This window comes from Melospiza melodia, chromosome 5, assembly GCF_035770615.1.
Source record: "Melospiza melodia melodia isolate bMelMel2 chromosome 5, bMelMel2.pri, whole genome shotgun sequence".
Classification (NCBI taxonomy): Eukaryota; Metazoa; Chordata; class Aves; order Passeriformes; family Passerellidae; genus Melospiza; species Melospiza melodia.
Genome location: NC_086198.1, coordinates 32890954 through 32918935, shown reverse-complemented (window position 1 = coordinate 32918935; position 27982 = coordinate 32890954). Strand labels below are relative to the sequence as shown.

The window sequence follows — 27982 nt, the reverse complement described above, 5'->3', positions numbered from 1 at the left end:
AGGTATCTCTATATGAGATGTTCTCCTGTTACAGAAAAGGTCAAACTCCTCCAAGAAACGCTAACATGGTTAACAGGTACAGTATTTGGAATTAAACCAGCTTTACCTAGTTTTGACAGTGTGAATGGGGATACTGCTTGTTGGGGGATCATTAAAATGAGCACTTTCCTGTGTGAGGGGCGTGGAAATGTTTAATGCATTAAAAAAAGACAAGTGCCTAAAACTTGCTGTACACTGCATTATTACATTTCAAAATATATTGTATTTACAAGATTTCACAGTTAACATCAGGGAGCATGGAGGGCTCTGCCTTTCCACACTGGTCTGGAGAAGACTGAGACCAACTTGAGGCTCCCTCAGGTCAAAAGAAATCAAATAACCTCTTGCAAATGCAGACCAAGTAATTTGTTTTCCTTGCTCATGTGCTGCTTCAGATTAAATGCACCTTGTGTTTCTAAGTGGATTCCCCCTTCAGGCTGTATCAGTTAGGTGAATAGTTGCCACTGCAGCCATGTGAAGACAGATTATTTTAGGGACAGTTAAAATCTGTAAAACCAAGCTATTTTTCACTGTGCTTAGGGAAGGAGTCTTAGTCCAACTTGTGTGCTGACAGATGTTGCAGTGTAATCCTGGCAGTCCAGTCAAGGGTTCATGTCCCTGAGCTCATGGACTCAGTGGGAGTCTGGATACTGCTGGTTGTACCCCAGCCAGCCCTGGGTGCAGAGCTGGCAACATAAATTGGGCCTTGATTCAAGTGATCTAAAGCAAGGCTTGCTTCATGCTTGATTTATTTATTTTTTTTGGTAGTGTTTCAGGGCACTCACCACTGAAATCTCCTTTGAAGCCCCAACAACCAAGTGCTTCATCCAGAGAAAAAGAGCTTGAGGTAAGCTCTGCTGGGACTGGGAGGATATCTCTGAATTGCAGTCAGCCTGCAAACCACAGTTTTTCTGTGTTTGGGCAGAACAAAATTACTTAAAATTAACTTAAAACCACAAAATTACTTCAAATTACTGGGTTGTTTTAAACAGAACTACCAGAATAGGACTGAAATACACAAGGAGGGGTTAATGGATGGTGGGGTTTTTGTGTATTATTGGGAAGATCAGGGAGGGGGTAACTTCTGTTCTTGTAACAATTGTACTTACAAGTGATGTAGAGCTGCTTCCTGAGAATTTGGCTCCTTCCTTCCCAGACTGCTCTATATGGCAAGCTGCTGACTGCTAGACAGAAGGCAGCTAATGAGAAGGAAATTCCTCCAGCTGTCTTGGCAACCAATAAGATCCTGGTGGAGATGGCCCGGATAAGGTAAAACCAGCACGCAGACATGTTGTACAAACTGGGGAGCTTGCAAGCCAAGCCACAAATCCCTTTGCTGCTTCTCTTGGGGGAATGGAGGCATCTGAAGTGCCTCCTCCAGCTACCAAAAGGCTGCAATGTTTTGGGATTGCGTTATGTTGTTGCATTCTTCTTCCTAAATCAGGCCTACGAGCATCGAGAACCTGAAGAAAATTGATGGTGTGTCTGAAGCCAAGTCCACCATGTTGATGCCTCTCCTGGCTGAGATTAAGGACTTCTGCCAAGCAAATGGTTTGCAGGTATGATGAAATCAAGTGTCTTCTCCTTGGCAGGAACCTTAAGGATGGAGTTTGCTCTGCAGCTGTTGGACAACTCCATGGAGTTGTCTTTCTGTTTCACAAAAAAAAAAGCTTGATCTAGCAATAGGAATCAAAAGCATGTCTAGTTTTGTAGTTGTTTTCAGGAGGTCTGTTTTGAGAAAATTGAGCTCAAATTGAGAAGTGTCCCAGGCAGACTGAATGCCACAGTTTGTTCTGGTGAAATAGTTTCACATGGAATGAGGAATACCTAAGATGATGTGTTGGCCTGGGCACTTTATTCTGGCTGGTTTTCTTTTCCAAGTTCCTTGAATGATGCTGTGCTGGTTTTAGTAAGATGGGAACATGTGAATGTCCATCTGGATTCCCTCCTTGCTTTAGTGTTCCTTCCCTTTTCTTTTAAGAACATGGAGTTGGAGTCAAAACCAACCTCCAGAGAGATGAATGGTTCTGTTAGGGTTACTTTGTCAGATAACTTCAGATAATGGGAGGGTGATCAGTGGGTTGTCAGTGGGATAAAATTAATTTAATTCTGCTTTATCTCACTCAGACCGACACATTCTGTGCCGCTGAATCCAAGGTTCAGAAAGAAGCATCTCCCTGGAAGCGTGCTAGAGCCCTTTCTCCCTCAGAGGAGGTCACATATATCTTGTTCCAGGAGAAAAATTACTCTCTGGTAAGCTCTGGGCTGTGGAGGCTATTGCTTTGCTGAAAACTGGTAGCAGATAGGCTTTGTCTAGAGGAGGGGGATGTGCAACTTTTCTTAAATCCTCTGCATGGTGCTGGATAGGTTGCTTTAAACCTCTGAGGCAGTGTTTTTCCTGGGAAGTGGCAGATGCTCTTACTTATCTCTGAAGTGGTGGTATGGAAAACTGAGGTGGTATACAGTGAATTTTTAATTCCAGAGGAAGCAACTTGAGTTGCTTTGGCTTTTACTTTGCCCCATACTCTTGGGACAGGCAGATGGTCCCAGAGTTAAAAATGTACCTAAAGATGAATTAACAAGAAATAGTTGTACAGTTATTAATGGGCAGCTTGATGCGCTGTATCCACCAATCCTGCTGAAATGCACAGTGTGTGTATTCTTTGTGGAGAAACGAGTAGAAAGTTGAAGTGTGCGTTTTTGAAGAGTACCAGATTCCAGTTGGAGACCTGTCCTTGAGAAATAAAGTTTGGGTCAATGAAGTTCAAGATGCTTTGCTTCAAATGCTTTAGGAGGAGAATTCATCCAACGTGTGAAAATGAGGGGGGAACTTGTTGTGGTGTTTGTGGGCCCCTGAGAAGTCAGGTGCACCACAGCTCCCTCATCTCAGCTAAGTTCAAGGTGAAGTGTTGCACTTAAGCTGTGAAGTTTTGAGGGAGAAATGCACTTGACAAGCTGGGTAAGAAATGAGATAGGTATTAGGAATAAAGCAGTGTTTTGGGGAGCTTTGTTGCGCTACCATGTGCTGGCAACTCTGGATTGTTTTTTGGGACTGACACCTGAGCCCTGTGCATGCCCTGTGCCTTTGTTTCACCAGAGGGCCATAAGTGAGAGCAGATCTCTGCCCCTGGCAGTGGTTGGCACCCACCTGTGCCAGGCGCTGGCCGCGGGCCGCATGGTGAGTGTGGAGCGTGCGGGTCTGACCCCCGACGTGCAGAGCCTCATCAGGGACATCATCTGCAGCCCTCCCATCCTCTCAGGTGAGCATCACTGACCTACCTGCAGCTGCTGCTCCCAGCTACACCCCCCAGCAGTCCTGGAAGGCTGGGGCAGACTGCTTTCCTTTCAGGTTCAGTTGTAAAGTAACTTCATCATGATCCATAACAATGGGGCTGACTTTTACAAGTCATTTGACTCAGTTGTGTGGAAGTTCTTGAGACATTCCTCTTAAATCTGTGTTTACTGAAATGTTTTTGGGGAAAAAACTGACAAAGTATTGCTGTAAGTACTGGCATCCTCAGAAAACACAGTGGGAATTTATCACATGATCTCACAAATCAAACGCATGCATTTTCACCTTCTTACGTTTTCTATGCCTTAATCCATTACATGTGTTAATGAGGTGCAACAAATGTATTGTACAATATAAGAAAACTGAGCTTAAAGAATTAACGTTATATTTCTATTTTTTCCAAGACACTACCAAACTTCAAGAAATTAGAAAACGTACTCCTGCCAATATTGAGCTGTATCTGATCAAGATGATGATTGTACTACTGGAGAAAGAGAATAGAAATAAATCTCAGGATGGCGTAGGCTTCAAAAGAAGATTGGTGTGGCCTGAAGGGCAGCAGGGAAAAACAGGAGCAGATCAAGCAAGAAGGCAAGGTGCATTGTGGAATAAAACACAGGTTAGTAAAAGAAGGTTGTAAGTGTTCTTCTGTAAAATCTTGTTTTCTGTGTAGGAACAGACTAACATAATGCTTTTGGTGTTTCCAGCATCTTCCCAATCCATCTCTCCCTCAGTTTTGAATAGAACTGCCTCCTCCTCAGGGAATGCTCAGAACAGAAACTGAGGATTCTCTTGGGATAAATGTTGACCTAGGAAGAAGTCAGAGCTGTGCAGCTTAGCTGTGATTTATTACACACATTGCAAGTTCTTTCCAGTATGAAAATTGGGATGTGCATGTTCCTTCATAGCAGCTAAATCCAGCTTGTGCCCTGGCTTTTTTTCTGTGCACTGGGATGTGGGCAAAGAGGTTCTCCTACTAGGCAGGAAGGTTAAGAAGATAAAAAAGCCAGAGGCAATTCCAGCCAGGAATTGGGTCCTTAGATTACTTGAAACTGCTGGGCACAGCCTGATAACAAGTGTTACCTGGAGGACCAATGTTGGAAAATAAGGAGCTTTTTGTTGCTGTTTGAGAAAATCCAGAGTAGTCTCAGCCCTCTGCTGGCCTTTGACCCCATGTCTGAGTTCAGCACCTGGTACGAAGGACACCCTGCACTGAGTGGCACCTGGTGGCAATAGCACAAAGAAACAGCATATTCCAAATCCTGCTACCTGTGCTGGGATTTTGTCTGCTCCTTACAGGGCTTGGGGCTGATTTCTTAAACACTGGCTCAAACAATTTTTCAAGCCACTGCCATTTTGCCAAATTGATTTTTCTTGCTTCCCTGAGTGCTGTTTTGTTTCTACAATATCTGTGTCACAGCCTCTGCAGTTGACCTCCTGACAGTTCAATTGCCTGGGCTCTTGTCACACTTTTCTGTGCTCCTGGAGCTAATAGTGGAATGGCATGCTATTAGTAATCAAATTAATGTAATCCAAAGGAACAGACTGCAAATCCAAAAGCTAATCCAGTCTTCATTTACTTCTCCTTCAGAAGATACGCTGAATATCTAATAATTCTCTCTATTAAGCAATTCTAAATCTCTTAATGGGTGTTCTTGGGTTTGAATGGCCTGACACTGCTGCTGCTTTTACAGGGGAGTGGGATCAATCCAGCAGCCAGGGAAGGAGCAGGGAAAACCCATCTGCATGTGGTGCCTTCAGCTTGGGTAAACAGCTGTTGTCACCCTAATAAAGCATGTGGTAAAACTGCCATTAGTGAGGGTTTCGGTAACACAGGGATGTGTGGCTGATGCAAAAATGTCACTGTGACTGCTGCAACCTATGGCCACCAGGATGGTGTAAAAAACATGAGCTCATATCTCTGTGCCCACTGTGCTGTTTGTAACTGACACTTTAGCTGTGAAAACACATTTCAAAATACAACATTGGGAGGCATAAGTAAATATTTCAAGTTTTCAGAGCCATAGGGATGGAGCAAGTGGTTTTTCTCCACTGAAAAAAGCCAAGTGCAATTTTGCTGTGTGTTTGAAATGCACTAACTTCACTTGCTCAGATTTTATTATGGTGAAATGAATAAGCAATAGGTGGTGCCCTCACTAAGCAGAGGTGCTGGCACGCTGTTGAGGGACTGTGACCCAGGTAACCCTGTGCTTCCTTTTGTTCCCTGGAAGGCTGCGGGGAGTGTGGATGGCAGCCAGGCAGGGAGCAGGGGGGCAGCAGACCCCTCAAAGCCCACCACCGTGGCATCCTCCCACCAGCCTGCCCTCCATCCTGAGCAGAAGGAGCAGCTCTTGGCAGACTCTCAGCCCAAGGTGAGAAGGCAGGAGCACAGCCCAGACCGGCTGATGGGGGTGGGAATCTTCAACAACCCAATTCTCAGCTTCTGTTTGGCTCCCAGACTGTCTAAAACCCTGGCCTGGCTTGCCAGCCCTTTCCTCTCATTGACACCCCTGAGGCAGTGGTGCCATGTTGTTTTTGTTGTCCTTGCTGTGTCCAGATATCCCACATGGACAGCAATAGACTGCTACAAGAAACTTTTCCTCCAGTACATTTTGTCAGCTCTCTTGTGGCAGATGCTTCCAACATTTTAAGAGGACATTTGTTTCCTTTATTTCCCTTTGAAGTACAGGGTACTGTGAGGCTGTGCCCATCACATTAAGGGTTTTTCCCCTGGTGTCTATAGGAACACAAGCTGTATGAGCAGATATTGAGTTCTTATTTAAAAGGGAGCTCCTGTCCCTGACCAGCACCACTTGTTGAACCCTTTGTTTCAGTTTGAAGCTGGATATTGCTGTGAGTGCATATCTTTGTCAGCCTTGATTCTCGGAGTTTAGCTCTTGAATAAGGTGTTGGGTTTAACTGCTGCGTATTCATGAACAGTTTTTGGTCAGTTTGTGGCTCCAGCTGAGCATGAATTAGAGCAGTAGAGCTGTGCCAGTGGGGCAGGCTGTCGCTGTGTGTGTCCTTCTACATTTGTGCCTTTGTTTCCTTCCAGAGCTTGCATCCCCCTGCTAAGAGGAGGGTGCCAGAATGGTTTGGAACCTCGGGAGCAACAACTGGAGCTGTAACCCAGACCAAGAAATGCAAAACAGAAACCAAGAAAGGGATTTTCAGTTGAATGTGGAAATCAAGATGATCTGTTTTTAACTTGTCTTTCCCATGACTGCGAGCATTATCTGCACAGACTGTTGCTTCACAGGGGCTTTAATTGCCCCTGCTCTGCATTATTCCTGCTGCTGCCTCCTCTCTTCCTCAAGCAGCACTTTTGAGACTTTTTTTCACTGTGTGAAACGGGATGTTAATAAAAGGATTTGAATAAATAACCGAGTTTTTTCATGTGTATGTGTCTGTGTGTAGGGGAGCTGAAGGCGGGCAGGCCGGGCCGTGTTGCCATGGCGACGGGCGGGCCGCTTCCGGGGCGTGGCGTGCGGGGCGCGCGAGGGCTGCCGGGAGCGGCATGGCTCGCTAGGCGGCGGCGGCGCGCGGGTGAGCGGGCGGGGGCCGCCCTGAGGGGTCGGGGCAGCCCCAGCGGGACCGGCACCGGGACGGGAGCGGAGAGGGGGACGGGGGAGCGGCCGCCCCACTCTGTGCGCGGGGGCAGGGGTGGCGAGGCGCCGGCATCCCCCGGCCGGGGGTTTCCGCCCGCCGCGCTGCCACTTTGTTCCGTCCTGCCGTGAGGTGCCTCGTTAAGCTGGTGCGGGGCTCTCCTGTCCCTGTTCGGCATTGCTGTTCACATTCTTTAAGGTTCCGGTAGTGCTCTGACACCTCGAATGTGTTGTTGACGTCCGTGTTGGGGAAAAGGAGGAACACACAAGGAGTAAATTGCTCCCCAGGGCTGTGGTCACGGCCCCGATCCTGCCGCAGCTCACGGGGCCTTCGGACAGCCCCGCCAGGCCCGGGAGGGGCTCTTGGCCTGTCCTGTGTGGGGCTGGGAGTCGGACTCAGTGCTGGGACCCCATCGCGCTCGGCACATTCCGTGATAAACAGCAGCTTCTGCTCCTAAACACCTCGGTGAGGCTGACACCCTTCTCTCGCCTTTTCCCCGTGGCAGAATCATGGACCCCAGCTTGCTGCGGGAGCGGGAGCTGTTCAAAAAGCGAGCCCTCTCCACGCCCGCCGTAGAGAAACGCCCAGCGCTCTCCTCCGACTCCTCTGCTTCCAAGAAGAAGAAGGCCAAGGTAGAGCAAGGGGGCTCCTCCAGCTCAAAACAAACCACAGGTGGGTGGAAGTCTGCTGTCCAGCAGCTGCTTGGTGTTTCCTGCTGTTTACCTTTAATCCGTGGTTTGTTAATGTGAATAATGCTGTATCTGTGAGTTTTGCTGGTGGCTGTTGTCAATTTCTCTTCAATTACCACTTTTGCTAAGAAAATCACTTGCACAATGTGAAAAACCCATTCCCTTCTGTGCATGTGTGTTAAGCCTCATCCCGTGGCTCGTTTGCTGTTGCTCTGTTGGAGGAATCTGTGCTGCCAAAATGATTGATGTGAGACCGTGCTTTGGATGTGCTTTTGGAAACGGTGAGTTTCAGTGCTTGCTGGACAGGCAGTGCCATTCATTTTCTCTGTTTGCCATGTTGGGTAGGACCTGGATCAACCTGGTCCAAGGGAAAGTGTCCCCATGACAGGAGGCTGGAACAGGATGATCTTTAGGCTCTCTTCCTTCCCAACCTGTTCCGTGATTATTTCTGGCAAAAGAGTACCTAAAACATTTAGATAACTCTAAGTTGGAGGGTGTTCATACCTGAGATGCATTTTTCCAGGTGTATCTTGTTTGGGGATTTTGTTTTAGGGGATTTGCCAGGTGTTTCTTGTTTGGCTTGCATGTTGCAATTAGCAGTTGTCTCATTTCACCTGGGAGCTAAGCTTTGCTCGTGAGCACCAGGCATTCCAGGGTTTTCTGCCTGTTTTTCTGGGGAGTTGTGGCATTTCCCTGAGGAGGTGGTGGCATTGATAATGAGTCTCCTAGTATCAAATAAACAGTTAATAAAGCAGCACCAAAAATAGTGGGAGTGTGTGGAAAGTGCAGCACCGGGGAGAGGATTTGCTCCCAAAGCCATGGCAGTACTCAAGTGCACTTTAAAGGTCAGATCAAATGCCAGGAGTTACTAAATCACAAAATACCCTGTTGTGCAAACTCAGTCCATGCTCATATTTTGAATAATACCCACGTGGCTCTCTCCTAAACTCCAGGAGAAACAATAGAGCTAAAAACAGCAGAGAAAAATGTCAGGGAGTTTGGGAGGAGGGGTAGCATCTTCTGTCCCAGGGGAAGAGTTGGGAATTTGGGTATGTGTCTGCAGCTTCTCAGGCACCAAATAAAGTATCAGCCAGACATTTTAAAATAAATCAAGGGAGACCAGGTTTCCATCCATCCCTTTTTCACACTGTCCAAATAAAACAAAATTCTGCGTGGAATATCCTAGGCTGCATCACTGGGGTGAGCAAGGTTTGCTGGGAAGAACGGATGGGGAGTCAGGAAGAGGGCAGAGGGTACAAATGTGAGCCTGATCTGGAGGATTTGAGCAGATAAAGAAGGTTTCATTTTGTTTCTGTGGTTTCTGTGGGCTGAGGGTTTCTTTAAGTGCTGTTGTGGCTGTCAGACAATTCACTTACACAAACAGGGACCCGAGGTGGCTCTGAGGAGATAAAGTTCATCTTTTATGCTGCTGGCTGCGTTCCAGGCAGTAGCAGAGAGGTTCCAGGGTTTCTACAATATTTTTATGCTGCAGAGTCAAAATCCTCTGCCTCAAAACCCACTTTTTATTTCACTTGCCAGATTGGCAGATGCCTGTCAGGATATGTGGGTGTCAGAGACAGGAGGTGGAGTAACAACCTGGTGTTGGGAAATCCCTGTCCCACCGCCCTGAAGAGACAAAAACAGGGTGGTCAGTCCTAGTTTTGTAGTGCAGTGGCCACAGAGGTGATGAAGGGAGTCACCTTTATCACCACATTATTTATGTGCTGGCACTGATAGTCCCTGGGTGTGTAGTGCCTCCCTGGCTCTGTGGTTCTGTGGCTCAGAGAGCCTGCCCTTGATACTTTTTGGGGGAGGAGAGGTTTGGAGACCATGCTAATCTTCAAGAGACTGTCCAGCTAAATCTGGCCTGTCTGTGAAGTCTGGCTCTAAGCTTCCCACTGCTCCTACAGTGATTGTTATGCAGACATTACTGTCATTGTTTCAACAAGTTGTTTGAAAAAATTCAAAGCTAGTTTGCTCAGTTTAGAACAGGAACTGGAAAATAAATGAAATGGATCAAATCTGTTTGTTTCATTTTATTAATCAATAGTAAATTGTGACTGTGGTCTTTGTCTTAAGACCTTTGTCTCAGTGGTCTCTGCTGACAGTTGTCAAGAGCCAGAATCTTCAGGGGCTGTTTTGTGGAAAAGAATCATCCTGAGTCTTCTCTGGTACTGTGCAAGGGGCCACCTTTGCCTTCTGCTCCTTGTGCCCACCCCCATTCCCCTTTGCAGACCTGTGAAATAAAAAGCTGGGATGAGTCCCAACATATGTCACTCCATGTGCTTCTCAGGAAGGCATTGCCAGAGCAGCAGAGGCTGGCGTGCTGCACACACTGCCCTCTTGTGTGCAGCTTGGTGGGCACTGTGGGAATGCTGCAAGTGTCCAGAGCCTTTCCTTTTAGGAGAGAGCCAGGATTTAATTCAGTGCATCCTGATGGCTACTCTGGCCTCTTGAGCAGGGCTTCCCAGTCTGACGCTGTCACACAGCAGAAGGTGGCATGTCATCCTTATCACCACTGGCATTATCTCCGTCATCCATCTCAGTGTGAGTCCTAAATGATCTTGTGCTCAGGGCAGTGGCTTCCATCAGTTGTGCTTTTGATTTTGGGCTTGAAGAAGTGTGTCTATGGGGATTTGTGGCTGCAGGAGGGAGTTTGCTTCTCCATGTGAATCACTGGACTAGCTGTGCTAGTTCATCCTGCCCTGGGTGTTTTGTGATTCCATCTCCCCAATTGGAGAGTGTCAATTAGCAAGTCTTTCACTGTGTTCAGATCTTCTGGAGCTTAGTCATGCTCAGCCTGAGAGGGGGATTTGATATATATAAAAAAAAAGATCATTATAGGTACTGGTCAAGGTTTTTCAGACGTGGATGGACTGTGAGGTCTCTTGTGGTTGTGGCCATTTAGGTGGGTTTTGTTTCCTCCCTGCCAGGAATGTTTTCTGGAGTTAAATAACTTGTCCCACATGTAGCTTTGCTCTGGGACATTTCTGTGGGGGTTCAGGAGGGTGGAGGACTTGCCAGGAGTTACTGCTGGCTACACTGTTGGACATTTTTATTACAGTTGTCATTTGTAACTGCAAAACTTGAATGGTTTTAAAAACCACTGACACAGCACAGCTACAGGGGGCGGTGAGCCAGAGGTGTGAGAGTCCTGTGGCCAGGACATGAACAAGGGGTGAGTGTGAACTCTGGGATGTGTCAGCAGGCAGATGGAGTCAAGTGAGATTCTCTTGTGCAAAGTGCTGAAAGCTGCACCTGGGCTGGGTGCCATCCCCCTCTTCAGTGTGGGAGGTCTGTGGCCCATCTCCCTGTGCTCTTGGCAAGAACTCCACCAGTTCCAGTTTGGCTTTGAAAGTTTGGGATAGGGGTGATAGATCCGGCGTCTCCCGCTCCCTGTAGTGTTGTGGTTGCCACAGAAGCAGCAGCCTTGAGGCAGAGAATTGTCCCTGTTCATTTCCAGCAGTATTTTTGGGTAGGGTCAGATATTCTGAAGGTAGTGTGTTATGCAGGTGTAAACACCCAGAAATTGTTGGCCAGACTGGGGAGAACAGCTCCCTGGAACTGGATCTACCCTTAGGAGATCTAGAAGAGACCATTTTAGGGATACATTTCTTGTTGGCTTAGTCTTCCTCCCACCATCCTCTCTTCTAAAAGCAAAAAACCCTTAATAAAAAGCACTGCCAAAGGCTAGAATGCACCCAGTCCTTTCCTGCCTGAAGGGTCTCTTGCCCTCCAACCCTCCTCTCCCAACTTTTTTCTTACCCCTTGTCTGTCTGTCCTGTCCCTGTGTGGTTGACTCGGTGGGACAACACTGCTGTCTTTGCACGGAATGTGATCAGACTGTTGGACATTTTATAAATGTTTTCTTCGGTGAAGCAACAGTTTTATGCATGTTAGGCAGCATTTGTTCGGTCAGGTAGACAAAATTCTATGCTAGTCACTCAATATAAACAGCAACAGTTCATCTAAAAACAACAATCTTTTTCCCTCCCATAACACTGCAGTAGATTGTCTTTCTGCTGAGCACTTGGAAAACCTTTGCCAATTATTCCAGCTCACATCCAGAGATAAAATTGCCACTGTGGATATTTAAATCCAAAAGAAAAAAGCACACAACTTGCTCATTTGTAAGCTAAGGAGGCTTCATTCCAGGTGTCAAATGTCAAACCAAGTTCTCCAAGTGCAGTTGCTCAGTTCTTCCTACACCACCTCTGTGTCTCGCTTCCTGAAGCTGTTCAGCATTGCTCTGACAGGATTGGGCTCGTTCTCCAAGTCCTTCACAGTTTTGTTTTTCACACAGCAGCAGCAGTCCAGCAGTTCATACAGGAAAGCCAGCACCACCAGAGAAACTACAGTGAAGATGAATATGATCAGGATGACAAAGCAGGCAGTGTTCCAGTTGTCATGGAAAGGGTAAATTTTTTGCACTTGGAAGCCCAGATACTGGGAGATGGATGTAGTAGTTTCATTCCAGTGGGTGCTGTTGAGGGTTGCCATCCTTGAGGACCTGCTTGGCTTGGGTATGCTCACTGGCACAGATTTGGGAGCTGAAACACAAAAACAAAGCTGTTGAGAACTGTCAATCAAGGAAACACTGTGATATTTATCACAAATTGGAGCTACTTAGACTAAGTGCTCAAAGTTTCTACTAACATGGATTGTTGCATACTTGTATTTGCTCACCAAAATATCAAACTCCACATGTGTAAGTTTGTGATAGACCTGGAACATTTATTTTGGCAGTGTCTGGTTCGTGCAGGCATGATGTGGTGTAAGTGATTCAGGAATGAAAGAGCTTTGCTTCTTTATTTCAATTATATGCACAAACAGCTTACAAACTAGATTTTCAAGGTGTGCAGTGGTTTCAATCACCTGTGCATCATCAGTCTTGTGGTGTGAAAGGCCTTATTATTTTGGAATTGCCTGTCAGCACAGACTTGTTCACCTGCAAAACTCTCTGGACTTCAGGAGGGCAGATTTCCTGACCTCTTCATTCCCCTGCTCTTCCCCTGCCGAGTAGTTTGTGCTGGAGAAATTTGGCTGCCCAGATGGCACTGGGAAGCGTTTGGAAATCTTGTTTGTGGTGCTGTAGTCACTGGGGTGGATAACAAGGAAAACCCAGCCCTTCCTGAGGAGTTCTTCCTCCTTATTTTCAACTCTGCCTAAGCCTGGGTTGGCACCCAGCAGAGGAAGAGGCTGCTCTGTGGTGTGGGGGAGATGAAGCAAGAAGCTGACTCCAGCAAATCTGCCTTTGCTCAATAGTCTAATGCAATAAAAATTGTCCAAGGAGCTACAGTAACTTCTGGTTATCTGCTGTGGCTGTAGGATGTCATAATAACCTTTGAATCCCTCAGGCAGTTTAAAACCGGGTGTGGGAGGAGGAGATCAAGTCAGGTCTCCATATTTCTTTGAGGAAACAGCAAGGAGTTTTTAGGTGGAACATGGTGGTGATGGTGTCTACTAAAGCAGTCTGAGTACCTGTCCTTATTTCTGTGAAATTATTAAAGAAAAGGACATGGTGGAAACCAGGATCATGCTGCCAAACCAGCCTGTGATTTATGTCTTATTTTTATTGTTCTAATATTCTACATTTTGTTCTTTATCCTTTTATCTTCAGTGGATTTAAATTGAAACAAAAGAGCTTTGTTGTTGGGAAGGTCCCTGGCATTAGTGTTTCACACAGACGTTTACTGGAGCAGTTGCAGTAACTTAAATCTGTAGCTGGGTACACAAATTAGTAATTGAATATACAGTACTGAGATGGATGGGATTAATTAAATTGTTGGTGTTTTTTTTTGTTTTTGTTTTTTTTTTATTTTCTTAAACAAGTTTACAGAGCAAATCCTAGCTAAAAATAGTCCTGGCTTGAGTCAGGTCCTGGCTTGGTTTGGTCACAGTGTGAGAAGGAAACTCAGCCAACCTGTTATGGGGCTAAAACTCATGAGGGTTTTTGAAGGGGTGGCTTGAAGACTTATTTCAAAATAATCCATGAGACCAAGAGAGATGGGGGAGCTGAATAAAAGGATTTGGACTCCCCTTTGAGGAGTAATTATAATAAGCAGGATTTAATTGTGTGTTTTAAATGGCAAAAGGATACCTTTGGGAAAGAAAAGTTTTGTTTTGAACTTTGTAAACAGATTCCTAGGGCTGAGGGTTTTGTTGGAGTCTGTTACACGTAAGTTTGCTTGCTCTGTAAACACCAAGCACAAAACCAGACTGTTTCTGTGAAGCAAAATTTAATAAGTTTTGGTGGGATTTTTTCATTTATATTGCTCTGAGTGATCAAGATCTGTGGCCACTGGAGGGATTGGTCAGATTCACACTGTTCAGCCAGGACAGCTCTCTGCCACGGGAGTAGCTCTGTTCCCACGAGGAGAGGAGCATCTTGAGCACGGCATGGCCAGAAAACAGTGCAGCAGCCATTCCCTCCCCACTCCACAGTCATTCCCTTCCCACTCCACAGCCAACCCCTTTCTGCTCCACAAGCTCCATCAGGGCAGCCATTCCCTCCCCACTCCATATCCACCATAGGGCAGCAGTTTGCACAGTGGAGACATGTTTGTCTTTATGCCAGGAGATGGAATTTAATGCTCCTTGAGGAGGAGGAGGATGATCTCTCCACGGGGCGAGGCAGATAAAGATCAGCTGCTCTTTGCTGTAATTATTGAAATACTAGGCTGAAGTAGCTGTTGCTGACTGTTCAGAATTAAAACAGCACTAATGAGGTTAGTGTCCTTGAAAGCTGTCAAAAATGGGCTGGTTTCCTGCATTTGTACTTATTTTGTAATGGCAGAGGTCAGATTCGTATCATCAGCCAGTCTGATTTACAATCAAGTCAGCAGTTGTACATATCCAAAATGCAACGAGTTAAATATTTAATGCACTAGGTTTTAATTTAAAAGCATTAGCATCTTTGGGCACTGCAGAGGACCAGCTTTATTTGAAATCATGGAGCAGAGGGAAATGACTGGCAGAAAATCCTTTTAATGCAGCTCTGAGGAAGCCCTGTTTAAGAAGGCACTGAGCATTTACAAATCTCAGGTGCATTCTAACCCGGCTCTGCCCTGTGTCCATGGCTGCTCCAGTGTTTCCAAAGGTAACAGCAGGCACAGGGATTTTCTCCCTGCCTGTTTCTAGAACAGGTTTCTCCTCCACACACACACAGATCTCTTTTAGGCAGCCTAATTTACGGAATACCCCCTGGGAGGTAACACTGCTCACATTTCAGCTGGAGCTGCCTTTGTTTTAAGGAAAACCCTTTCGCTGTCATTTCTGTGCAAACACATAGAATCAATCACCAGGAACGTGAGGCTGCAGGAAACCACCCACCTCCCCTGCAAGCACGAAATCCATTTTGTTTACTGAATCTTGGCTGGTTGTGTTAGCTCTGCTGTAAGATGGAGTGGTCATCAATTTTCCATTAGTGCACAGATGGTGAAAGTGCTCGTCTGATTGTGCAAGACAAGCTCCTCCACATTCAGCAGGATAAACCCTGCTCAGCCTAGAGAAAAATCATTCTGATTCCAAGAAGCTTTTACAGGTTCTCAGCTTACAGACATATTTTCTTTCAGTAATCAAGATAAACCTGAGAGAATGTTATAAAATGATACACACCTACCTCTTGTGTGAAAGGATGCTGAGAGAGCGCCGTTCTGGTCCCTTTTTTTAGTGCAGCCTATGGCACAGCTAAGATGGAGCTTTCCTTCCATTGGCCAGAGCACGATGCTGCTGACAACTTCCTTTGTGCTCATTTGCATCGAGCCCTCATCCCCAGGAGTAAATCATTCAGAAATGTGACTCTTACTGTCTGGAATGAGAAGCAAATGCCTCCCTGTTCTTGCTTTTTGGGGTGGGATGAGCTCGTTAGCAGAGGTTGGCCACGACCCCGCTCTGCTTTGTGCTCGGATCAGCCATCAAACCGTGACGTTTGAAGTGTTAATATCTGCAGATTTCCAGCCGCACAGTGGGGTTAGATTCTCTTGTCATCGACTGCAAGCAGGCAGATTAAACAGGATTGTCTTCCTGATTCAATTCAAATCTGACAGAACAAAAACATGATAAATTGTCTTAACTGTTTGTTGTACCTCTGAATTTATTTTGGTCACTTCAGACCTCTCATTGCATCTATGATTTTTCTGTTTATTTCTAAAATGTCCTACATAACATTAATCTTTAAAGGGAACCTTGTAGGGAAAAATCTCTATGGGCTACATCTTCAGGGAGAGCTGGCTTTTGATTTTCCTTCTTTTAATTTAGTAACCAGAATAAAATATTCCTCTGTAGCTACAGTGATATTTCTATGTTAATTTTAGAATTGTTGTGCTGTATGAAGCCTTTAAGACTTTGATGTCATGTAACAGTTTGACGATTCTGTTCTTTTCTCTTGCTACACTGATTTTTCCACAGAAACAATAGGAGCTCCATATCTCTGAGATATCTGTTGTCCTGTCAGATGTGCTTAGAAATCACCAGAGGATTAAACAATCCCCGTGGTGGCAAAGAGATGGTGTTCTTTTTCTGGAGTAGCTGAAATTCCAGAAAACTGTTGCCATTAGGTTTGAGCAATGTTGTGCTGGTAATGAGCCTGGGGCTTGTGATAGTGGTTTGTGGATATTTGTGTTTAATGTGCTGTGCTAAGAGCTGACGGTTATTAAATGGTCATTAACAACCTTGCAAGAACTTTTGAAACAAAGTGATAGCAAACCTCATGATAAAGACAGCCAGAGTTGACAACAGAGGGGGTTCTGAGTTGTTGTTCCAGTGGTTGAATTGGTTTGCATTTGTATGGCTCTGTTTAATAAATTCTCCACTAGAACCACTTGAAACGGTATTTTTTTTTTAAATCACAGCCTTCCTTCACCTGCTATGTAACCACTGAGTACCTTTGGGGAAGAAGGGAAGCTTTGTGCCCCCATCTCAGCAGCAGGAAGGTATTGGTGGAGCAAAAGCAGTGCGTTATTTCGGCGTGGATTCATGTAGTGTAAATGATTATGGGATGTTAAGCCACCAAATTAAACATGTTCTCTTGTGCCAGGAACTCTGCAGTCACTTGCTGCTTTCTTAACTTTTTATTTGTGGAGTTCTGCCCAGAAATGCTCCAGAGCTGTGTCCTCTGAGTCCCTGAGTCTGGATCAGGATGTGTGCAAGGACTCACCTGGGGGTGGCTGCTTCTGCCACTCCTGTTTGTGATGGAGCTCAGAGCCAACAGGAAGCTATGAAAGCACCCTCTAATTGTTTGTTTTCTTTCTTTGTAGATCACAGCAATGGATCATTTAACTTGAAAGCCCTTTCGGGAGGCTCTGGCTACAAGTTTGGAGTCCTTGCTAAAATAGTGAATTATATGAAGGTATGGTGTTTTGGTGTAAAATAATACTGGTTTTAAATAATTTAATTGTTTCTTGTCCTGTGGCTAGAAAATGCTGAATGTTTCAACCCCTGAAATTTTTACTGCAAGAGTGAGAATTTCAAGAAACTGCTTGTTAAATTCAAAGTGCTGTCAGTAAATGAAATTGTTAGCATATTGTTCCATAACTGAAATCCTGATTATCCCAGGTCACTCTGCAACCAAAATAATGGGGTTTATTTGCAGGAATTTCAAGATGCTGTCAGGTTTTGGGATTCATAGGCTAGCGATCAAAATAAAGTGTAATTTGGTGCCAATCTCAGCTACTTTTTGGTTTGATTGAGTTGCTGTATAAAGTGAGTACAGAGCTGTAAGAGATGCTCTTTGCTTTTGCAGACCCGGCACCAGCGTGGTGACACACATCCATTAACCCTGGAGGAGATACTAGATGAAACACAGCATTTAGATATTGGACTCAAGCAGAAACAATGGTTAATGAGTGAGGTAAAGAAAACACATGTTCAGATTTTCATTAAAGAATTCTGATAAAGCTGAATTACACACATTTGTTAAATTATTAATATGTAATCCCTTCTTCAAGAAACTACTAAGTCAGACTGTAACATTCCTTGCTGACAATACTGATATTCTGGGGAGCAGAAACCTCTGCTCTGGCAGCGTTGGTTGTGAGGGAAGCTTGATTTTGCTGCAGTCTTCCAAAAAGTAGCTCCAGGCTTCTTCCATAATGAACCAGAATATCAGAATGGAATGGAAGAGCTCCTCCCAAGAAGCGTATATAAAGTTATCCCTGAGCCATTGCCAGATGAAGAAAGGTAAACAAATACCCTGCAGCACCAAAGTTGGGTCCCTTCTGTCTTAGAGGTGCTGTGTGTCTTGGTGAATTATAGGATTCAAGGATTTAAAATCTGTTTCAACTCAAAGCTCCAGCCTGGCAGCTGTAACGTGTGGTTCATGTGCTCAAAAGCACACCAGGAAAAAAGTAGTAAGTGTCTGCACTGTTTCAAGGTTTGAAATTTCTGCCCCTGTTACAGGCTCTAGTCAACAACCCAAAAATAGAAGTTGTGGATGGGAAGTATGCCTTCAAACCCAAGTACAACTTGAAAGACAAAAAGGCCTTGCTCAGGCTCTTGGACAAGCACGACCAGCGAGGCCTGGGAGGAATCCTTCTGGAAGACATCGAGGAAGGGCTGCCCAATGCACAGAAAGCCATAAAGGTGAGCAACACATGGCTGCAGTTCAGCTTTCACTTCTCACAGGGAAGAGAGACACTAAGAGCTTTCTCATGAGCTGTTGCTGTTCTTTTGATAACTCAAGTGGCATTTCAGCAAATCTGATATTGTGGCATTTTCTGTATTTCATCCTTCACGTTCAGATTTGCCCTGATGTCTCAGCACAGCTCTCAGAGCTCTTTCTCACAAAAGACTCCTGATCTCCCATGTTCCAACTGCAGGCATTTAGTTCTGCTTTCACACCTTGACCTCAGTCCTCTGAATCTCCTTTTTGATTTATTAGTGTACTCATGTGTTTCATGGCCAGTTACTTTGCAGCTTCTCCAGTTTGTTGTTGCTTTTATTAGCCCAAGGTCTGGCTTTGTTGGGGTTGGAGACCTTCAGCTTGGAAAAGAAATGATTTTTAGTTGTTGTTTTATATTTGTTTTTGAGGCTTTAGGGGACCAGATCATCTTCGTTAATCGCCCTGATAAGAAGAAAATTCTTTTCTACAACGACAAGAGCTGTCACTTTGCTGTGGATGAAGGTAGGTGTTGTTTTACATGGGTCTCCATGACAGTTGATCTGAATTCACCTTAAGGACATCTGTGTATAAGCAGCCTTCAGGTAGAGCAGTCTTTTAGGGTGATAATAAAATATTAGGTGTGTCCAGATGTGAGGGAAGTGTTGATATCAACATGAGGCTAATGAGACCAGCAAGTGAGTCCAGTGGTAATATCCTCTTCTTTATGATGGCTGCATTGAAACATGGCACCAGGAATCCACCAGTTGTCTTCAAGAGTAGTAGTACAGAAGAGACTAAAAACCACCTCACTGTGACTGAAATGGCATCTAAGATTTTGCTGCTTAAGGGGAAGCCAAAAAAACCCCAAAAGATGATTTGGGGGTGCAAGATTTTTGTTGGCTTTTTTTCCTGGTTATGAACCATGTGCCTTTTACTGGTGAATGCAGCAAGAAGCCGTAAATGAACAGAAGGAGGAAGCATGGAGGGATGAGATGTGAGCAAAATTCTTGAGAAGAGGGTGGTTACAGCTGGGAGGAGAGCACAGACAACTAAAGATGTGTGGGGGCAGTGCTGCTGCCCAGGGCTGGAGTGGATTTGGGGCTTCACAAGTTCGGTGTGTTTGCTGTGTCACAAATGGTAGTAGAATCCTCTGGTGCCATTTTATGCACAGAAATCAATTACAGAAATCAGGATGTGTTCCAGTAAGGACATAAATGTCAGCATGAGGTGTCTGTAAATGCAGAAAAGGGAAGGCAGTCTGTGTCAGAAGATCTTATTTTGAATGACTCAGTGACACTGAACGCTTTCTTTTTTTCATGTATTGTTCTTGTAACATGACACATAAAGCCATTGCGTCACACAGCGTCACATTATGTATGGTAAAAAAATGAGTTTTGATACAATTTGAACTGCTCTATTTCCAGGACCACAGGAGGATGCATAAAGATCTTTCTTTCTTTGCCTACCTCAAGGGGAATCTTTATTTCCAATAGAATTTAGCAACTAAAGATGTGTATCGTTAACTATTTGTTATGTACTGAGAGTACACACTTGTAATCTCAGTAACGATAGCTTTGTTTCACAAAGGTGATTAAGCAGAGGTGGCATCTACAGCATTTAATAATACTGAAAAATATCTCAAAAGGTTGAAGTGAATTTCTTTTTTAACGATGATTTCTGTCATTTCTTGGTAGGGGCAATGCAACTATATGCAAAAATGCAGAATGGATTCTCTGGGGAATTTCTGATTTCCAAATGTTTAGGAGTTTACCATGAACCCTGTCCTTCTGTTGAGATAGTGCCTCTTCAGTCCATCAGCCCACAGTTTTTGGGGGCCTGAACATGGCCAAAGCATTTAGAAATCAGTGCTCTTGCAGTAACTTTTGAGACAGACCTTTTAAGTTTTAGCCACTGGTTGTATCACAGTCGTGTTGCTAAATGAATGTTTTTTCTTGTGCAATTTTTTCCAGATAGCAGGAACCCAACCATAATAAAAGAGTGATCAGAGGGAAGTCTCTACCCTGTTGCTATTAGCTTGTAATAACTCCAGGATTAGCTGTCAAGTTTCATAACAGGGCCCATTTTGGTAAGATGTACACAGAGGCATCAGGCAGCCAGGATAAATCCCGGGCTCCTCTTACACAGAACAGAGGGAGCTGTTGCTCCCAGAGGGAGGAAGAGGTTAAAAAAACTCCTTAAAATGCCTGGCCTCCTGCTGAAAGAAGGCATTTAAGCTGCAGTGTGTGTCCTGAAGGGATCCTTAGAGCAGTGTTTGTAGTTCAAGGTGGCTCTGCTTCCTTTTATCCGCAGGTGGCAGCAGCTCCCCATCCCAGCCAGAAGTGATGTTTTGTTGTTGCGCTGTTCCTGCTGGTTTTGGTTTTCCTTTTGATGCTTTGTTCTGAGAGGGGGCAAGAATATTTTCTCTTTTGTGAATATTGTGATCCACCTGAGTATGCCACAGTGCTGGAAACATCCCTCAGTATGTTCGCTCACTCACTGCAGCTGGAGCAGGTCCCTTTTTGAGCCCTGTTATCCTGTGACGAAGGAAAGCCACCCTTCCTGAGCAGCTTTGCTTTAGGATTCTTTCCAGAGCAGCAGAAGGGTGTCTCTTAGGGAGTCTCTGGCAGAATTGTCTGTGCACAGGACGAGTTATGACACGTCTCTGCCTTAGCAATGCGACTGCAGCTCATTATCTCTGGCAACGTTCAAATGAAGTTTTTAAAAAGGCTGCAAAATAAGCCTTGAAGTGTTGGCAGACTCTTTGATCTAGCAGCCGGTGACAGTTCAAAATATGTTTCTAGTTTAATGTTTATCCTCAGAAATAAGGGCTCTGTGCTCCTCAGTGCTGCTGTATGACATCCCAGCTCAGAACATGTTGGCTGAGGGTGATAGCCTTGAAAAGTGGGGTCCTCTCCCACTGCTGCCTGAGCCAGGGCAATTTGTGAAGTTCTCTGCCTGGAGCAGTGGGAGGACCTCCTTTCTGGCAGTGCCTGCCTCTGCCCTTGATGGCTGAACAAGCTTTTCTTTCTCCCCCTGTGAAAATAAATCCCAATGTATCGCAGCAACGGAGCGCTGCCCATATATCGAGATCTCAAGGGTACTGGAGGGGGTTTGAGCAGCAAGGAAGGGCTTTTGTTCTTCCTTTTATGTGATTAGCCGAGGAAGGTTCAGGTTGCATGTGTTCCTTCTGGACTTCCTGGCTAATTAATCTGCTGTCAGTGGTGTGGAGCTGAAAGTGTTTATAAAAGCAGGGCCAGATTTCAGGTGCTTCAGCCAAGTCGAGGCTGCCTGTTCTTTGCATGTGAACAAGGCTTTCACCCCTGTGCTGAATGCTGAAAGGCCACTTGGATTGCCTGACTGCTAGAGATGGTATCTTCCCCCGCTGAATGCACTACAGGAAGTATTTTTTTGCTGAAAAATTCAGATATTTAATTATTTTTAAATTCTTCCTACGCTTTTGAAGGGCTTTTTACGGAATGGCTAAAGCTTCTTAAATTGAGCACTGTAAAATCTGCATGGGATCAGTGCTGATTTACAGCTGTGGTGGTCCAGGAACAGCACAGATTTAGCACCAAGCACCTTTTCCTTCTGGTATAAATCCAGTGCTGCGTTCCCTGGGACTGCTAGGACTGTTGTTTCTTCCCTTCTACACTGTTATTGTCTAGTTTTGTCCTTTGCTCAGCTTTTGGCTTGGCTCGCTGAGGATTTTTAAGCTGTTTTTAATCTCTGGCAGATTTTATTAGCTGTGTGATGTATCAGTTTATCTCCACAACCATCTCAACCTTTCTGCAAGAGCAGGTGAGGCAGTCAGAAGTGCTGGATAAGCCTCTCCAAAGTCACCAGGCAGTCATTTACCCATGACTTCATTCCCCAAATGTAAGCATTTACAGAAAGGAAGTGGGTTAGAGTATAATCACTCAGGGAATGTCAGTGCAAATTGTTTTCATCTATGAGGCACCTCGTGATGCTGTAAAATCAAGGTAACTGTGCATCCTTACCCCTTGGGTGTTTCAGAGAGAGAAGGTGTCTGCAAAATCTTTGTTATGCTGCCCTCAGCTTAGCTCTGTGTTGTTTCCTGCTGGTCAGAGCTCATTGTTTTGAGTTTTGACTTCATGTTGCTAGAGATGTCAGCAAACATCTAAACTGGCTTTCCACCAGCTCCTGGTCTCATTTCCTCCTCTCAGTACTCAGAAGACCAGAATTTAGCTCTCTGGAGGAGCAAGGAGGCAGCCTGTGAGTAGTGTTGATTCTGTCCAGTTTCTGAGTTAACATCTTTCCGTGATCAGATTGCCAGATATTGTGTATAGGATTTGTTCATGACACTTGCCTCAGTACTGGGATCACAGCTTTGTGCCTCTTCTCAGGAAGATCTGCACTGGAATCAGAACAGAAAGCTCTGTGAAAAATGCAAATCTCAGTGAGGGTTCAAAGCACCTGCATGGCTTTGACCAGAAACTCCTGGGAGATTTCTCCCCTGGGGATTTTTTCTGGGCTCTGCCTTGTCAAAGCAGCCTAAGCCCTGCAGAGATTGTCAGCATGCCTGAGTGTGGCCTGCCCTGCTGTCTTTTTATCCTCCTGCAGCCATTTTACCTTCATTCTGGCTGATGGATGAAAGATTTTAGTAGCTCTGAGAGAAGAGTCTCATCTTTTCTGTGCTGTGATGGTGTCAGGATCACCCAGCAGTGAGCAGGGCACGGAACAGGCGAATTGAATGTGCTGTGTCATCATAATGGCTGCAGGCACCACAGGAATGCATACATCCCAACCTGTTCTCCATGGCTGGCTGCAGCAGGCCAGCATGTGGGGAGCCTCCTGCTCCAGCCATCCCCTCACACCAGCACTGAGCTCCTTGTGCCCTGTGAAAGAAAAACCTTGTGAAAAATGCATCTGCTATATTGAAGTCTGCCCTAGGACCTGCCTTCTGCTGCTGTTGTCTGCTCTTCAGACACACAGCAAAGGCCAGGGTGACAGCACTAGGGATTCTTGTCAAGGAAACCAGGCTGAATCTTTCCCTGTGTCAGCTCAAGGGTGTATTTTCTGAGGTGCAGAAGTACCACAGCTACAAATGCAGATGGTTGTTTCTTGAGAGCTGCAGTTATTGCCAGCTTTTCCCACAGGTTCTCATATTTCAGAGAGGATGTCACAATAATTCAGAGAGTGTATTCCCAAGGTCTAAACTTTCCCTGGCTGACAGGGGCATGGTCCTTGGAGACTTAAAAGCCTGACAGGTAATGTGTAAATGGTTCAGTGCCAGCCATCCAGCTGCTCTCTTCCTTCAGACCTTGCACTTAGCCCAGTGTCTGGTGTTACACCAAGTCAGTTTTGTGATGAGGTGATGGATGGATGGATCTCCCTTTCCTTCTAGGTGACACACCAAGTGCAGACAACTTGTATGCACTGAAGGGTGGCAGCTCCCCGTGCTTCTCCACCTTTATCCTGTGCTTTTTGTTCCAATAGGGGGTGTTTCCATGTTGTTGTGACTCCCTCTTTCCTGGGCAGTGGACTATTTTAAAGCCCTACATGGAGCTCCAGAATGAGTAGAAGTTTCTTTTGCAATTACTGCAATCAAAGCAGTAGTGCTGAAAGCAGCCTGATTTACGGAGGAGTTTTTAAATGGAGTTGCAGAATATGATATGGTGACTCTGGTGGGGCCAATTAGTGGATTAAATTGTCTGTATGTAAAATCCATTCTGGCTCTGCACTATTGGATCTTGGTGCCTGTTCCATTTGTATTTCTTGGCCGAGTTTAGAAGGTGGATGTGAAGCTGGAGTGATGTTATAACCGTGGCACTACAAGAAATGCAGACCACTGTAGTTAGATATTAACTGTGATCTGCACTTCTGTGCATGCTGATCCCTGAAGAGCTGACCATTTATTTTCTAGTGTTTAATTTTTCACTTCTGTTCCCCAGAAGAATGTAGACCGGTTTGACCTTAAGCACCTATCCTCAGCTTTCTTTTTTTTTTGCACTAGGGTGTATTTATCCATATATCCTGAACTCTAATGAGGAGACACATTTGTTTGCAGCAGGATATTATGAATAAGAGGACAAACCTTCTCCACCTGCTGCAGCTGGATGGGGTGAGGGATGATCTCTGATAGCAGGCACAGGCAGCTGTGCTGAAAGCTTGGAAAGCCCCTCAGAATGGATGAGCAGATGGAGGATGTCTTCACTGCAGTGTCAGTCCTTGCATTAAGGGATGTGCACACTGATCCCAGGGTGCTGGATAGCCTCTGTGAGAAGCAGGCTGTGAGCTATCTCCCTGTAACCAAACGTGGTGTTTTGACAGGTTTTGGTTCTCTTCAAAACCACTGCATTACCCAAAACAAACACTGTCATTCTTCAGTGGTGAAATTCCTTTCTTTTGTTTCCTGAAAAGCTGGGGCAGTCTCTTACTGTTGGCAGCAAACACCTGAGACTCGAGGCATGTATTTGCATAGAAAAACAAGGTGCTTTAGGCAGGGAATTGTTCCAAGGGCAGGAACCAGGTTGGTTTTGTACACTCCCATTTGGTTGCAGTGTGCCCAGAGCCAGGATACCTATGGCAAGTGGGCCCTGGAGCGTCCCATCCCCTGCTGCACAGGACACATCCTTAAGCATGCAGAGGTTGTGGTTGTTTTGACAACTGTATACTAAATTTATCTGGAAATAAAAGGAAAAATTTAGTCTTGCCTTGCTATGTGTGCCTCGTGTTTTATTTATAGTTTGTTAGCCAGACCTGCTGACAGGATGTATCTTAACTCCCTGCATGGGGAATGAAGGGAGGTAGGATCGTACCAGCCGCTGCCTGGAGAAGGCATTCCAGAGGCTCTGTGAAACTTTACGTGAGGCAGAAAGTGTGCAGGCAGATGGCAGCTGCTCTAATTAAGACTTACTGTCTCTGTCTGTTTTCCTGCTGCTGTGGTTTTTAAGGTGTCTCTCTTCTTTTTAACACCAGAGGAATTTTAGTACTCTGTTATCTGTAGAGCACGGTGTGGATCATATTGCAGTGATAAACGGGCTCAGAGCCGCTGAAGTCGATGTCTCGAACCCTCAATAAATTAGGGGATGGGATGAGGAGTCTTCCAAGTCAGTGGCAGCTGAGGATGTGTAAATGAAGTTGCCATTTCTGGTTAGTGATTGCCCTTCATTGGGATCTGTGAAACTCATTCACAGCCTACAGAGTTCTGGAGATCTCAGGCAAAAAGAGACTCCATAGCAAATGAACACGGAAAGCACAGGTTGCCTCCGGGTGCTCCTGATGCTCGAGTGCAGTTTAGCTTGAGGGTGTTTTGTTGTTGTTTTGTTGGTTGGAGTTTCATCTTTTCGGGTTTTGGGTGTTTTTGGCTGTGCATCAGCATTTGGAGAGGGTGAGGGCTATGCTGAGTGAGTGCCTGCTGGTGGTGACAGACTGATGTGCCAGAATGTTGGAGTGTTTGAAATCAAGTCTCTCCCCTTCCCTTCCTGTGGGGTCTTTGCCCAGGGTTTACTCACTGGGATATAAAACCGAGTTTGTCATTTCAGAATTCCAGAAGCTGTGGAGGAGCATTCCTGTGGATTCTATGGATGAGGAGAAGATAGAAGAGTATCTGAAACGACAGGGTATTTCTTCCATGCAAGAAACCGGACCAAAGAGAATAGTAAGAGATACAAATTATAGGTCTTCTAGGAGATCCCTCCCTTTCTGATCCCTCAGTGTTAATTCCAAAATGTGTTGGTGAGCCTATGTACAACTTTATGGAGCTTGGGGGAGCGTGGCCAGTGTTAAAAACTGGAAAAACCAAGTGCTGCAGCCAGCAGTCAGTGATTTTTATGACTTGTTAGAGCTGGTGTAATTAATCCGAGCAGCATCAAAGGAGGACAAACTCCAGGAATCCCCGTGAGCTCCACAGTGGAAGATTCTGCTTGAAGCTCTACAATGCATCAAGAGTAGTAGTGTTTTGGGAGGAAGGTGGTGGGGGGGGGTGTGTTGCCTTTTCTGCTGTAGAGATTTGAAGTCCTGATGGGATTGTGGACAGAACTGTGGGACATGTACCTGCTTCTGTAGCTGCACTTAAGAGTGCCAACTTAACTACTGTGCCTGGGATGCCATGGCTCTGCTCTGTCCCCAGGCTCATCTCCCTGCCTGCATTGGAATTGGATGCTGTTGCTTCTCCAGGAGCCAGCACTTCCCTTCCCTGCCCACCCCTCCTTCTGGCAGAGCTCATCTTTCTCAGCAATGGTGACCAGCACGGTGTCACACGTCAGGTCAGATGTCACAGATCTTCTGAGTGCTGTTTGTTTTTTCTTGCAGGCTCCCATTCAGAGGAGGAAGAAACCTGCTTCTCAGAAGAAACGCCGGTTTAAGACTCACAATGACCACTTGGTTGGAGTATTAAAAGATTACTCTGATGTGGTTCCTGGCAAGCAGTGAGCGCTTGAATTCTGGAGCAAATGCACGTTTCTAGATGGGCTTTCTGCTGCTGGGGCTCGGTGTCTGCTCACACAAGGACTGACTGTGTATAATAATGTGATGTGTTTCCCCCACCCCAGCAAGTGCCAGAGGTGAAACAGGTCAGTTTAAGAGCAAGTATGAGCTACTAAATTTAGAGGTTAATTTAATTAGCTAATGAGAAACGTGTCTTTGAGTAAGAGGTTCTCACTAGTTGCCTGTTGGCATAAATGGTGCTCAGCATGTAATGCAGGAATTCCTGCTCAGTGCTTAACTCTGCTTTTACATTGCTTAGTGGGTATTTACCTGGAATTACTTACAAGGGGCTTTCTAGTGGGATTGAATACAGCATTTGTATTACCTGTTTCAGGAAAACCTTTTCCTAAAATCACTGCAGGCAAAGTTTCTTTCACAGTCAAATACACCCACGGTTTGTATGCTTCTTCCTTTCCACGGGACTGAGCTTTACTGAAAGGCGGTGATATCTGAGACTCAAACTCAGAAAACCCCGCTCCCAAAATCCCAGCAGGCTGTGGGATGGGATGCAGCCAGAGCTTCCTAATGGTAATTAGGAATTGCCCTCGGCAATGTCTCCTCACTGTTGTGGGTACAAGTGTGTTGCACCTTCTGCTCTGTGCACAGGAGGGAAATAAAACGACGATGTAATACTGAAGTGTTTTTTTCTTTTAAGTAATAAATTTACAATGCAGGTTTCCATTGTTGCTTCCTTAAAGAATGAGAACATCGGCAACTTTTGTGCTTGTTGCGTTTTCCTTTTCATGGAGGTAAAGGAATCTTTGCTATATTTTTATCCTCTCAGTGACTTAACTGTACTAGGCTAACACTGTCATCTCTTTAATGATGGCTGGGGAGAGGGGAGGAACCACCTTAAATGCAAGCTGCCTGTCAATGCCTGGTGTTGTGTGCAGCACAGCCTTACATGGACTGTGGCCAAACCGTGTCCTCTCCATAACGTATTGTTGTGTTCTAAAGCAGAGCTGGTCAATGCTGATCCTGTTTGCATGGCCCTGCAGGAGAGGAGCTGTTCCTGCATTCTTCCAGGGTTAGGATCAGAGATAAAAGAGGTGCCTGCAGCTCCCCAGCGAGGGCACATCACTGCTGCCTGAGCTCAGGCTGTGGTCTTGCTCGGAGCAGAGGCCGTCGAATGCGGCCACGTGAGCAGATGAAGAATGAGGCTTTGTTGCTGTGGCACTGAACAAGTTCTGTCAGCTTGGGGAAATGTGCTTCTGTAAGTGCAGCGTTTATCCTCTTGGTTTGAAAGGCTGCTCTTCTGAGAAACAGGCAGTGCTCCCAGCCTTGCACATGTCAGCCCTGGTTAAGGAG

General features: G+C 45.5%; 3 protein-coding genes across 9 annotated transcripts in view; 2 read left to right on the top strand and 1 right to left on the bottom strand.

Moving 5' to 3' along the window:
- The window catches only part of WRN (WRN RecQ like helicase), a 28540-nt gene extending 21826 nt beyond the window's left edge, over positions 1-6714 (top strand). For 4 of the 6 annotated variants that reach the window (XM_063156908.1, XM_063156909.1, XM_063156907.1 and 1 more), the window contains 9 exons: positions 3-76; positions 808-886; positions 1196-1308; positions 1484-1598; positions 2167-2292; positions 3137-3299; positions 3736-3950; positions 5563-5703; positions 6387-6714. In XM_063156908.1, coding sequence (XP_063012978.1) covers positions 3-76; positions 808-886; positions 1196-1308; positions 1484-1598; positions 2167-2292; positions 3137-3299; positions 3736-3950; positions 5563-5703; positions 6387-6509 — 1149 coding nt within the window. In that variant the 3' untranslated portion in view covers positions 6510-6714. Of the gene's footprint in view, positions 1-2; positions 77-807; positions 887-1195; positions 1309-1483; positions 1599-2166; positions 2293-3136; positions 3300-3735; positions 3951-4038; positions 5187-5562; positions 5704-6386 lie in introns of those variants that run through there. The other 2 variants (XM_063156910.1, XM_063156911.1) reach the window with 2 other exon arrangements.
- Positions 6715-6818: 104 nt separating this feature from the next.
- Positions 6819-27355, top strand: GTF2E2 (general transcription factor IIE subunit 2). The gene is made up of 8 exons (XM_063156906.1): positions 6819-6877; positions 7443-7609; positions 16884-16975; positions 17369-17476; positions 18025-18207; positions 18655-18748; positions 25732-25847; positions 26501-27355. Exons 2-8 carry the CDS (start codon positions 7447-7449, stop codon positions 26618-26620), a joined length of 876 nt encoding a protein of 291 aa, XP_063012976.1. The 5' UTR covers positions 6819-6877; positions 7443-7446; the 3' UTR covers positions 26621-27355.
- On the bottom strand, positions 9648-15511 carry SMIM18 (small integral membrane protein 18). Of its 2 annotated transcripts, XR_010027796.1 has the most exons (3): positions 15248-15511; positions 11392-12176; positions 9648-10426 (listed from the first exon to the last, which is right to left on the bottom strand). XR_010027796.1 is itself a non-coding variant. In XM_063156905.1 (2 exons), exons 1-2 carry the CDS (start codon positions 15384-15386, stop codon positions 11830-11832), a joined length of 486 nt encoding a protein of 161 aa, XP_063012975.1. In that variant the 5' UTR covers positions 15387-15511; the 3' UTR covers positions 9648-11829. The 2 variants fall into 2 exon arrangements, 1 of the variants encoding a protein (XP_063012975.1); XM_063156905.1 differs by having other exon boundaries at positions 9648-12176.
- Positions 27356-27982: the final 627 nt, after the last annotated feature.